This window comes from Varanus komodoensis, unplaced genomic scaffold (genome assembly GCF_004798865.1).
Source record: "Varanus komodoensis strain SLA01 unplaced genomic scaffold, ASM479886v1 scaffold8, whole genome shotgun sequence".
In the NCBI taxonomy this organism is placed as follows: domain Eukaryota; kingdom Metazoa; phylum Chordata; class Lepidosauria; order Squamata; family Varanidae; genus Varanus; species Varanus komodoensis.
In genome coordinates, this window is record NW_025336481.1 from 12542342 (window position 1) to 12556089 (window position 13748).

General features: G+C 44.3%; 1 protein-coding gene across 1 annotated transcript in view; it reads left to right on the forward strand.

Moving 5' to 3' along the window:
* BMP7 (bone morphogenetic protein 7) overlaps positions 1-13748 on the forward strand; it is an 84800-nt gene that overhangs the window by 63218 nt on the left and 7834 nt on the right. The window contains exons 2-4 of the mRNA XM_044455779.1: positions 263-455; positions 7382-7530; positions 11777-11974. Coding sequence (XP_044311714.1) covers positions 263-455; positions 7382-7530; positions 11777-11974 — 540 coding nt within the window. The remainder of the gene's footprint in view (positions 1-262; positions 456-7381; positions 7531-11776; positions 11975-13748) is intronic.

Genomic DNA, 13748 nt, shown 5'->3' on the forward strand with positions numbered 1-13748 from the left:
GTGGTCCCATCCAGCCAGTGTGCCTGTCCCCCTGCCAAGACCACCAAACGTCCTGTACCTTAAATATTTTCCTGCATCTGTGGTGGGTCTCCACTGTTGAGGGAAACCTCCTTTTAGCCTGCTGTATATTCCTTTCTCCCCAGCGGGTTGTCCCTGAGCACAGACATACCACTCTCCTAATAAAGGAAGTTCATTCTGGCATAGGATGGTTTACGGGTTGACTAAAAGCATGAGTACCAATGTGTTGCCTTTTCTTTTGCAGTGGAGCATGACAAGGAGTTGTTTCACCAGCGCAGCCGTCATCGTGAGTTCCGGTTTGACCTCTCCAAAATCCCTGAAGGTGAAGCAGTGACTGCTGCAGAGTTTCGGATTTATAAGGACTACATCAGAGAGCGTGCTTATAATGAAACATTCCAGATCAAAATCTACCAGGTCCTCCAAGAACACACAGGAAGGTGAGTGGCTAATGGAAGACCCCGGTCACAGTTCAGAATGAAAAAAGCAAGACCCAACCAGGTTGCGATACAATCACACTGCAATCATTGCTTTGGGCTTATTCAATTATTTTAATTTTATTAATTAATTAAAAGCTTTTATAGACCGTTCTTTAGCAAATGCTTTCAGAACAGTGCACATTAGCTGCATTTACATGAATGAACAAACTGATTCTTTTGACTCTTGGGGCAGGATAAACATCTAATAAGCAAATAAACTTGTTTGAGATGATGTGAACGAATAGGAAAGCTCTGTCTGTAGTGCTTCGTTTGCAGAGACTTGGTCACATGCAAATAAATCCTTAGACTACCCTGACTACCCATAGCTTGTTGTAGGGTTTTTTCTGAACCCGTGATCACATTGGCCAAAGATAGTTAACCGAGTCCTTTGTGGGTTCCAGAAACTGGTGATGTTGCTGCTTGGGAAGAGCACTGTTCTTTGCAAATGCATCTGGGTTGGTGCTTTCCATCCATTTATATACCCATAGTCCCCTGTCAAAATCTCATTCAAAAGAACACCCAGGGTTTTGATATCTAACTGTCAAAACTCCTTTACCTGGAAAAGAGACTGAAATGTTGTTTTGCTGTTTCCTGAGCAGCTGGAGTTCATGGAGGAAAGTGCAGCGTGAGTAGACGCTCTGAGTATAGCCAGGAAAAAAGATGAAGAACTTCCTGGGAGGCCAGTATACATCGCACCACACTCTTTGTACAAGACCTCTCATGCCTTTGCTTTCCCTTGACAGCTTAGCTTTTGACAGTTGTCAAGACAAGGAAAAGAAACCTGTTTTTTCAGTCTCCTTGGCTTAGTGGACAAGGTTATCACTAGCTGCCCTTTGGCAGCAGGGACCCCCTAGGGCAGCTGCACTGATAGAACTACACAGATCTACACTCACAAGGGTGGCCAAAAAAGTAAATGAAGCAAATATTTGTGCCCCTTGTGGGTGCTGCCCTGCCAAAAAAAGGAGTGTCCTAACCACTGAGATCTCCAGAGTGCCACTGGGCACTTTGAAGTGACTGTTGGTGGCTGCTAAATTTATTTATTCATTTATTTAAAGCTTTTATAGACTGTCCCATTACTAGCGTCTCGGGATGGTTTACAACAAACACAGATAAAAATAGTGTGGCATCCAGCAAAGCACAATAAAATCACAATTAAAACCAATTACACATTAAAATAACGGGAGAATAAAAGGGTTTTATCTGGTGCTGAAAAGAAAAAAGCGCCAGTGCCAGGTGAGCGTATTCCACAATCAGGGCGCCACTGCAGAGAAGGCCCTCCTCTGGGTAGCCACCCTCCTAATCTCTTTCATGAAGGGCTCCCGAAGAAGGACCTCTGCCTCAGATCTCAAGGCAGGAGGGCACATAGGGGAGAAGGCGCTCCTTCAGGTATCCAGGACCCAAGCTGTTTCGGCTTCATAGGTCATCACCAGCACCTTAAATTGGGCCCAGACTTAATTGGCAGCCAGCGTGAGCAATAGAGGTAGTAAAAACTGTTTTTCCAGCCACGGAAAGCTATCTCGGGGCAGGTGACAGGAGCAAAACCAGTATGAAAGCATTCACAGTAGGGGAGCAGGCAACTCGGTCCTCTTGCAGAGTCCCTTGGGATACCAAAGAGAAAGGCTGGAGAGGGAGGGAGAGATGAGTAGCCAATTGCAAGTCCAGCTGTCTCTTAGCTGCACTGCAGGTTCTTTGTACAACCAACCCTCTGTGGTTTATGGCGACGGCAGGCTGGCATTGCATGCAAACATGCCAGTATATCTTACTGGCTGTCCATGCAAGATGGAGGGTTTCAATCAAAAGACATTGATCAGTTAGTTTGTCTTTCTCTCTTTAATCTATTTTCTGTGATAAGAAAAAATGTACATGGAAGAAGTGAGGGGAAGAGGTTACAAGAGGAAGACTGTATCTTCTGGACCACCTATACAATTCCAAGAGCAATTGCACAGTAAAAGTTCAGAGTGATTGCACAATAAATAAGGCATTTGGAAGCACCCCAGGCTTGGTTGGAAGAATCAGCGAATTTTGAGTTCATTTAAATTCTCCACAATTCACTTCAAAGTTCATTTTGAATCACTCCCATGTTTGTTTCTGACCAGTTTTAGCTCATCGCATGATTTGTGAACTGAAACAAAATTCTCAGCCAGCCCTGTCCCAGGATGCAATTTGCTGACTGCCTTCCTTGCTGGTCAGTGTTGCCACCTCCCTAGTCCTGAAGAGGGCTCCCAAAGCTTTTGGGTGGCTTCTTGCAATAGGCTTCAGTAATGGATAGTAGAAGTCCTGATTCTGAGATCTGGCTCACCTTTCCAAGGCCTTCATTAGGGTTTGGTTGGGGCATGTAAAATATGAATGGAAAGTTCAGGTCCTGACTCTGACCTTGCCAAGTGCCCAACCTTGCTCTGTGCTTGCTGGAAAGCAAAGTGCAATGCGTTCTTTCCCTTGCAATTTACTGTGGCTTTCCTCAGCTGAGTAACTTATTAACAGGCATACCTCGGTTTGATTGTGTGTTGTGTCTTCTGCCTTCACGACATTGGATTAAGAAATCGTGTCTTTTTTTTTGTAAGCAGAAAAAGAATAATGGAACAAATGAGTTGTTTTGCTTGGAATGAGTTCCATGCTTACGGACGCGCCTCTTCTAGCATTCATCGGGAGCTGGAATAGGGAGTGCTAATGCATTATTGCTGCACAGTAAATTATCGGACACTTGGGTAGGAAAGTTGCAAATGTGTGTGGGAAGGATGACTCCTTTTGATCTCTCTTGCTGCAGGGGTTTCCCCTCCATGCCTGCTGTTTGTACAGGATTATAACAGACTACAGGAAAACAAATGCATTATACAATTTCCCAGGCTGACTCATGATATGTACTTGGATGCGTCATGTGTTCGTTTCGGCATGGGATTATAATTTTTTTAAGGACTGCCTTTTTCTGAGTAAGGTTAATAATAAAAGCAGTAACTTTGAAGAAGTGGTTGCTTTCTCCCACTAGGCTCCATTAAACAACTTTTTTCATGAATTGTGGTTTGTGGGTAAAGAAAGATGGTTGAGTCAGGCTGTAAAGGAAGCATAAAAGTCCTTCACCTCTGGAAAGTTCACATCAGATGTTGGTATGTGAGTCCAGCAGCAATGCCTTCTCATCCTTGTTTCCTGTGGGAATTGCTTGGTCGAATGTTGGTTATGATTTTGAAAGCCCTAAGCAGACTCTCAGTGATAAAAACCTGGCTAACAAGCTGTGCGGTCTTCATGACTCAAAACATTGTCTGTTTCCATGCAAGTACTGTCAGGGAGAAAAGGGCAGTCTGATGCCCTGGCTTTCATACTGTGGCTCAGGGAATAGAGGAAGATGCCTTGTGAGCACAGTTTGGCTCATATGGCCCTGGGATGTTGAGCTTCGAATCCTCTGGCCCTTTGCGGTGGCAGCCCCCAACTCTGACAACTTCAAAAGGGAAACAGACATCTTCACAGGGATCAGTAGCTGCTAGTCCTCAAGACATCTGTTCCCCTGTGCTAGGGTGCTTCCCATAAGCACCTGGTTGGCAACTGTGGAGACTTTGTTCTAGCTTGGTTCTTCTTACATTCTCATAAAAGAAGCTATCTATGTCTTTTTTAAGTGTACATTGAACAACCATTCTTGATCTTTGAATTTGTAAAATGCAGTTTGGGTCATTAGGATATAGCAATATGTTTTATAGCCTCCTCACAAAGAGGCAAAGCAGACATTAACACTCGTCTCTCTGAGAATCGAGCACATCAATATCCAAACTGACTGGCTGAGCTTAGCAGTTATACATCTTTCTTCCAGGCCGCTAACAAGTGCATTTCCTGCCAATTTGACCAATTCATGGATTGGACGATGAATCAGAAAACTAATTTGAAACTTAATGCTAACGGATGAATAGCAAAGAAGGATTTTTGCGACATGCATTGAAAGCCCAAGCCAATTGTATTTTCTTTTAAATCACCTCTCAAGGGCTGCTTGGATTTTGGGGGGCCTGCAATCTAACACCTGCTATATGGAATAGTTTCCCGGTTTCTGAGCTAGTTCATGCATGAACCTTTGAAGGAGGCTCCAAATGCTTAGAAGGCCCTCTGTGACTCGAGCAGGCGTAGTGGTGCACTAGAACAGTTTCCTGGATGGCTTTCCCCTTCTCAGCAGAAGGTTCCTTCTAGCTGCACAGAAGAACAAGGAAGGCACTCCATTTCTTTCGCTATTTCTTTGCTCACCTTGGCAGCTTCAAAAAAAAAAAAAAAAAAGCCAGATGCTGCTAAGGAGTGTGTGGATGCTGCTGCTTATTATTAAAAGTCCATTTAAGGTGCCAGCTTTGAGCAGTTAAGACACAAACAGAATCATTCTCAGAGGCAGCTCTTTCTTTGAAGAGAGATACCTTAGAGTGGTCACATGTGGTTTATTCTATGTATTTATTTCATTTATATACCACCCAATAACCATGGCTGTCTTCATAATGTAATGTTTAATGTTTGGGTTTTAATTAGTGAACCCAAATCACTGCATGCTGCATTGATTGCATACCAGTGAGTGGACTTGGTCTGACACAGCTGGCAGTAGTCTGAAGGCACTTCTTCTGGTGACTCCGGGCACCGCTGACCCTTGCCTCCCAATCTGCTGTGGCTGGAAACTGTCTCCCATGAAGCCTGGCACTAGTGGCTAAAGATGTTACTGTAGTCTTCAACCAGATGGATCAACTTTGAATTAAAGCAGTAGAATTGAGTGATACCTTCATCAGAATTTAACCTAGATCAGCCCTTCCCAGTTGTCCTCCATATAGTTTGGACTGTAGTTGTCAGATTCCTTGTCCTCTGGCCATGTAGGTTAGGATTGTTGTGAGTTGTTGTCCAGAATATCTGGAGAGGACCAAGCTAGAGAATGCTGTTCTGAGAGGTCCTCTGTCTCACTGCATACACACAGATGACCACTCAGGGAACTAAAAGCAGTCTGGTTCTTCCCCCTCATTTCTGCTTCTCTCCCTGCTCTTATTCCTCTGCGTTCTCCATCTGTGCCTTTGTGTTCTTGCATTCTTCTAGTCTGTTGTTGCTTGTTAAGCCCCATACGTCTTCACACTTTCATTTCTTATTGCTACATCTCTCCATGGTACTCCTTACCAGTTCATACTTATTTGCATGATTCTTGTCCTTTTTCAGAAGAACATTGCTCTAAGGTTAACTCACATATATCCAATTCTGTTTAGCCTTCTCCAGCAGCTTTTAGTTTAATTTTGCTTTTTTAAAAGTGTCCTTATTACCCAAATTAGATTATAAGCCCATTTATTGTATACCATCTTCCCTTTTTAGGCACTTCACAAATAATAAAGAAGAGCACTGTTTGCAAGAATGCGTAAATAACCCTAAGCCTCTCTCATGACCACACAGATGGTCTTATCTTTGTCTCTGTTGAAACAGTTGCAATGTAATTAGTTATGCAAGTATCTATGCAAAGTTGTCACAGGATGTTGCCAAGATGATGCATGCAAATCAGCAAAACTGGCCTTTAAATGAAGCCGGTATGTTTGCATATCCAATTATCCAGCTTGCACAAACAACCACACCATCTAACCTTTTATTTTCATGGCATAAAGCACATATGAAAGTGGGACCATTTATTATACATTTTGTTCAGCTTCTGCAGTGGGATAGACCAGACCTCCAGAAGCCAGTGCATGTGGTTGGATGTTCCACAGCCTGCACCATTACCCAGCTCTGGTATTCAGCCCCTGAGAAACTCAAATAACAGTGGTGCCATTTCCTGTGCAACTTCATTTGCTTGTAAACGCACTCTCTTCAGTGGTAAAAACTGGTTCATGCAATCACCCACAACCCACTGGGGCATCCGTAATCCATGATGAGCCGTGGCACCCATGGCTTCCAGGTTGCCTATTCAGGCATAGCTGTGGCAGGTTACTCCATCCAAAACCAGGCAGCGTGGCTTATCGGAAGGTGAAACAACCCTCCAGTAACTCATGGCCTTTTGTAAAGTTGTTCTGGAAGTTCCCCGTCCAACAAGTCTTGTTGCCTGCAAAACCATGGCAGCTTCCCACTAAAGGATGATGGGTGCTTTTATGTGGCGCAACCCAGCATGACTTCAATAAGCCATTTTGGCCTGCAGTGATAGTGGGAACTGGTTCATTGCATGGATAAAGTTATGGAATTTGTAAGCACATATCATCATCATCATCCTAATTTATATCCTGCCTACTCTAGGCACCTGTAGCATTATAGTGATGACCACCAGCTTGGAGGACTTTAAGGGGATAAGACAAATTTGGAAAAGGTAATGCTTTCAGTGGCCACTGGTCATAATGGGTATATATTACTTTCAGCATTGTGGGCAGTATCTGTGTAAACCAATTGCTGGAGACACGACGGACTCAGTGGTATTGTACATATCTACTTGTCGGCTACTGTCAGAACACACTGGCTTTGGACTGATTCAGCATGGCTCTTCTCATGTTAAACAAACTACTAAACTCATCTCAGTTGCTTTAAATTGTAGTGGTTTATGGAAGTTTTAGGTTTTTTACTGTACATTACTTTAAGTTCCTAATAGATGGAGGATGTATTTAGAAATCAGTCAATCAATTTGGTTAATAATTTTACTTCAAGTAAGTATTCTGTTTCCCCCCCTCTTAATTAGGAGGTATATGCAGCACCTTCCAAAATGTTAAAAACTACATTTAAAACTACATTTAAAGAATATTATTTCTTGGGGTTATCCCGTATATTGTGATCTAAGCATACTGACTGTTAGTTCTCAAGATAATGCATTCCAATTTAGTAGGTGCCCTTAATTGTTTTGTGAACATTCTAGTAGTTTTGAAAGCTATTTCCCACACCCATCTTGCCATATTTTTTCTTCTTTTTCTTCTTCATCTTTCTAGGGATTCAGATTTGTCCTTACTTGATACTCGGACAATTTGGGCTGCAGAAGAAGGTTGGCTGGTGTTTGATATTACTGCAACTAGCAATCACTGGGTGGTAAACCCTCAGCATAACCTTGGCTTGCAGCTATCAGTGGAGAGCACAGATGGTAAGTTTCAGAAAACAGCATTGCCAGTGAATCTTCATTCCAGCCTTTGCCATGGACTTTGTGACCAGTAGTTTTTAGAGATGGAGTATCTTTATGCCTTACCTCCTGACACTGCATTCTGGCTCTCTGCTTGCTCATCTTCCTTACCTGCTAAATATGGAGTCTGATCAGTAAGGGAACATGCTGGGGCAGCTCCACAGGAAGCTTTGTAGCAAGGACTTCCACTTCAGCCTTCATCGGTTCTGAAGAAGGCATGGCTTTGGCCCTCAAGATTTCCAGGAAGAACTTGGAAATGGATGGGCATGACCTACTGAAGTCTCAGGAAGAAAGTTTCAGGGTCAAACCTTACATGGCATTCAATAGGTAGCATGTAGCTCTGTCAGATAATTTTTTAACTTAAAAGGTAAGCGCTGGGGGATACAATATCGATTGAAGCATTCAGGGAAGGAATTTTTTAAAAACTCTTCCCTGTTGTGCCAGGATCTTGAAAAGGATCATCCCATCCTGTGCGCCAATTACGGGTTTCAAAAAGGCTCTTGTTTGTGTCCAGAAAAAATGATGTAAAATGAAGATGGCTGCACTCTAAAGTGATTCCAGCTCAGCAGTAAAAAATAATTGGAGGGGTAGCATACCTGGAGAGTATTCCACAGGCTTCATGCTGCAGTAGTTCAACCTGGAGATGGATAAGCTTTGAGTATCCTAGAACATCTGGATTCCAAATTGTATGGAGAGCATGCACAGATGCAAGAGACTTGTCAGAAAGTCAGAAAGTCTCCATGCGTGGAGCATGATGGACGGGGTGGGACTAGCCCTGCCCCTTTCTCCAGTCATCTTTGAAATGCTGGATTGGAACATCTGAATAGAGCTCAACTCAAACATCCTGTGCATCTTGGTGACCTCCCAGCCCAAATCGCAGCACATGTGCCATTTCTTTGTGTATTCAGATGACCCAGCTCTCCTGGGGGAATAGACCCCAGAAACAGACTTCCCAGTTCTTCATATAAGATTGAATGAGGACCAAGAGGAACAGAGAAAGCTGTGCAGGGTGGTAGCTTAGGTCCAGGAAGAGATGCAAGCGATGGCATTGGTATGGCCTGTTCCATCTCAGATGCTTCATGGAGACCTGGGCTGAGCTTAGACAAAGTTGTTCTGAAGTGTTGGTTGAAGCTATACTTAATCCATTAGTTCATGTATAACAGCAATCCCAATTCCTTTGAGTTAATGCCAACTAGATCCAGCAACGATAGCAAAAAAAGGGAATTTTAAAGGGTTTTTGTTTACACTTAGAAACTTGGATAAAGTGAAGCAACGCAAGAGAGGCTGAAGTAATTCATTAGCCTCGGGCACTCTGTCATCTTCTAAGCCCTCTAATGCTTTCTTCCCTGACAATATATCAGAGCAACAGCTGACTTTGAAGAGTTTACTTGGTTTCTTACATGCTGCTTCACATCCTGTCTGTCTCATTACTGAGGAAAGTAAAGAAAGCTTTTCCAGCCTGAACCTATGCACGTTTCCTTGGCAGTAAGCCCTGTTGAGTTTAATGGGATTTGCTCACAGGGAACTCTGCATCAGATGCCCTTCAAGGCATAACACAGAAAACAGAATGTTTGCCTCTTTCCATCTGAATGAGGGAAATCAATATCAACTCTTAGTCTGAATTGCTGGGGGAGGGGGTGTTAGTGTAACACCACTCTTCCTTTCTGTCTGAAGTCTTAGTGTAAATCTTCCTTGGGCTGGGATTTGCCGAGGAACCTGCATAATGGCCAGGACCTAGCCTAACGAGCTACGCCATAATCTGAGTGTGTGAGAACCTGCTACAGCAAAGGTTGGTGGAGATGCACAAAAGCACAGAAGCCACCTTATACTGAGTTGAGAGCATTGCTCTAGCTAGACTAGTCAACTCACCCTCCTCAGGGTTTCAGGCTGGATTCCCTCTGAGCTCTAGCTGAAGTAGGCAAGGACTGATCCTGGGACATTCTGCTTGCAAACATGATGCTCTACTCCTGACTTGAGGCCTTGCCCCTTCAGGCACATGGGATATACTGTTTCTCCCCAGAACCCCAAGATCTACCAATCAGAGCCAGTTCCACAAGGCACAGACTTAGAATTAATGAACAGAAAGCACATGTTCTGAGCCAAAGAAGTATTTTCCCACACTAGAATTGTACAGAGCTCAATGTCCTTCATGAAAGGTCTAGTGCTGGTTACTCCAAACTTTCTTCAGCTTAATAAGCCCCCAACTATATAGGCTTTTAAAACCAACAATTTGATTTGTCTTTGCCTGACTTCCGGAGGCCAGGAGTGCCAAAGAAATGGAGCCACTGTGCTGAAGGCATTTGGCCTCCAGCCAGGTCAGAACTCCTCAGGACCACCAAGAGCTTGCCATCCAACGATTTAAGTGACCAGCCAGGTTGGAGGAGCTGTTCTCTTAGGTATCCTGGTACTACACTGTTTCAAGCTGTATAACCTAGTACCAAGACCTTAAACCTGGTCTAGTAGTGCATAGGCAGCCAGTGCAAAACAAGTGGTATGCTGAAAAGCAGATGCTCCCAACAACAGCTGGGCAGCTGTTCTGCATGAGCTCCAGTTTCTGGAGCAGCCTGAAGGGCAACTGCACATGCAGCCCATTGCAGTGATCTTGGGTGTGTATAAAATAACCACATCTTATAAGATTTGGTAAAGCCAAACCAGAATCAGTGATAGATCTGTACAAGCAAGGTTTTGCATACTGTGCCACTGGCTCAGGCCTGTTTCTGGAAGAGACAGCGTGGGTGCAATTAAGCTAGTTTGAGGAAGAGCAAGATTGGATTCCCTCCAGAACATGCCCTCTCAAGAACTACATGCTCTAGAATACCTTGGGCATAGGCAGGAGGGAGGGTCTGCTGGAGGGGTGAACGAACACCATAATAAGCAGGGGCATAGATCCCAACCATTTGGGAAGCCAGTACTGGTAGTCAGTCAGAAATGCAAGGAGAATAAACAAGGGGCGCTAAAACCACATGTATTTATTTATTTAAAATATTTATATGCCACTTATCTCATCATTGGCATCCCTAGGCCAGTGTATGTGTGTGGAGGGCATGCTACCATTTTATGCATCCCTTCTGCCAAAATGATACTTGAGTCCATCCCTGGTTTTAGGGTGGCTTGGTGTCAGGTTTTACAGAAAACAGTCCTCTATTTCCAGCACTGTCCAGTTCAAGTCCAGTTTAAAAATGGTGAAATATGGGGCTTCAAAGTTGCTTTTCAGTGGTGCTTGGACAGTAGACTGACTGGGAAGGCGCCAGCTCATCCAGCCAGTCTTCCCCTCTGTTGTATGCAGAAACCTTCTATAAATTGGTGCCTTCTTTTAATTCGGCCTTCCTTTTTTCCTGCTTTCCAAAGCAGCCACCCTGTCTGTATTGGCCATGTATAACTAGGAATCCGACCAGGCAGTTGCTGACCACTTGGTTGCTTTTCTGTACACACCCCTCCTGCCTTCCCCAATCTCCAGAGCTGGACTGCACCTCCCATCATCCCAGCCAGCATAGTCCTGATTGGATGATGGGAGTTGGTAGTCCAACACTTCTGAAAGAAAGTAAGGTTGGGAAAGACTACCATGGACTTCTGGGTGGGAGGGAATCAGCCCAGGTGTAGATCTGCTGCTTTGACCAAATAGCCTGACATTCTCAAATTCAGTTTGCCCATCAAATCTAAATGAAAGCATCAGTAAACAAAATCTCTCCCAAGCCATTGCTAGCCCTCCACTGTAATCTTTCTGGAACGGCATCAGCCTTCATTTAAGCCTAAGCATTTTATTTTAAGCTAATAACCTTCCAATGAGAATTTAGTGTTCCGCTGGGCTTGGTTTTATGGTTCCTTTTTACAGGATCACATCAAATTATAGGTTGGTGAACTCAAAGAAACCCCTCTTAAAAGAAAAAGAAAATAAAAAGCAGGGAAATCTAATATTGAAGCTGACCTAGTGTAATGTAAGTTTCGGTGGAAGCGTTCGCTTCAGCTGTTGCACGCTGAGACGCAAAATGAAATTCCCTGCATTGAGCCATTACACGCACAAGAAGCTTCATTAGGGAAAGGACTCAAGTCTTGCGCTGTCCTTGTACAGATGGAAGGCTGTGGGAAACGGGGGACATGGGTTGTAGGTGGGTCTGCCTGGTTATAGGCGAGTCTGCTCTTGCCGGTATAAATGGAAAGCAAATAACATTCCTCTCTGGAATTAATGTGGTTTCCCCCCCTCTCTCCTCAGGACAAAGCATCAATCCTACATTGGCTGGTCTTATTGGAAGGCATGGCCCCCAGAACAAGCAGCCCTTCACAGTGGCCTTCTTCAAAGCCACAGAGGTGCATCTGCGTAGCATCCGTTCCGCAGGAGGCAAACAGCGAAACCAGAACCGCTCTAAGACACCAAAGAACCAAGAAAGCTTTAGGGTGTCAAATCTTGGAGGTATGCAGGCATTAGGTGTGTGCTTTCTGTCAAACTCACCCTGGGAGATCCAGCTAAACCTGGAGCAATCCAGGGTTTGCCTCTGTCTTCATCTTGAATGTGTGTTTTGCCCATCTGCTGTTGAGTGCTGTTGATGGACAAGTTCAAGGGCCCCTCTTCATGGTAGCCAAGGACAAGAGTGCTCTGTGGAGACGGACTGCCTGCTCTGATAGCAAACTGAAAGCTTTAGGTGTTCAGGTGCTTGGTCTTTCTTACCAAATCAGAGACAATTTGCCACAGATGTGCAGCACCTCTTCACACAGCACATAGTTAAGCCAAAGAATGTACCCCCACAAAGCTACAGTACTGGCTACCAGCTTGGCTTTAAAGGGGGATTAGACAAATTCATGGAGGAGAAGGCTATCGGTGACTTGATGATGAAAAATCAGGTCCACCAAGAGGCAGCATGGTTGGAAAAGGTGAGCACGTAGGGGCTGTTGCACTTAGGTGCTACTTGTGGGTTTCCCGTAGGGAGATGATTAGCCCCAGACCCTTTGAAACAGCCTTGCACTTATGACAAAGGGGGCTTCTCAGTGGCTTAGCCAAAACTTTCCAATCCTCTTTCTAGGGAAATCCATCTGTCCCTCCCTAATGGCTTTCTGCTAGTTGCTGGAGACTTCTTTTAATATAGACAACTAGTAACAAATTCATACAAAAATGTTCAGAACATTGGAATGTTCTGATTATGTGGAAAGAATATAATAAATAATAAAAGTTTCTAGGCCACATGGCTGCAGAGATAAGCCTGAGGTGTCTTTGTGTTTGTTCTTCCTTAATTAAAGATATATCGTTTAGTGACCTTGCATTTACAGCATGGATTGCTAGGCTTTATTTATGAAATATGGACATAATCAGATTGCTGATGGGACCTGGAGAATGGGGCTATCTGCAGAATCCTGGAAGTCCATATTAGAACCCCATACCTGAGGTTCTACCTCCCTAGATCACATGATGGCATGGCCCCTATCCCTACTCTAGTCAAGTATGCATTTTCATATGGTGCTGGAACAGCATTGTGCATCTGGGTTTGAAAGCAGTGCCCACTGGGTATCAGAACTCCATGCCATGGTGGTTCATTTTATGTTTGCTCAAGAAAAGCAAACACGGTGGCCTTGGGAGCACTGGGTGCATAATTCGCGCCATAGTAATGCATTATTCATGGACAAAACCCAGCAATGGCATCTATCAAGACATTGCAGAGCCTCCCACCCATGTTCCATTCCCTCCATGTCCCCTGCAGAGTTGCAGATGTATAGTAGTGGCGGAGAATCTAGCTGAAGAAGAGTTGCTCTAGAAAAGCAGCAAGGGTGGCAGGCGCTTCCTCCTGCAGTGCCTCGGCCTTGAATCAGCCCCACTCTGTAGGCCCTTGGTTATAATAGAAGAGGGTGTACATGTTTGGTTATGTGGGCCCATGTGTCATGGGGATTTCTGCCTTCTGCCTCCGAAGATCCATAACACTATTTTTTAAAGCAAGTCTCTTAACTTTCCTTTTGAAGATATGCTTGAAAGTGAGTAGGACAATTTAGATGCATATTGAAGCTGCTGTGTGTCCTGAATTGCAGTGGTCAACGCTGTGTGCCTTCTGTAACTCCTTGACACTCCCCAGGTCAAGCAGTGGACAAACAGTTCTTTGTGGTCTCTGTGCATCACACACATGGGCTTTGGTGCCTGCACAAGGCCTGGGCTGAGAAAAACTTCAACAACCCAGTGTGCTGGGGTGGGTGGGAGCCACACC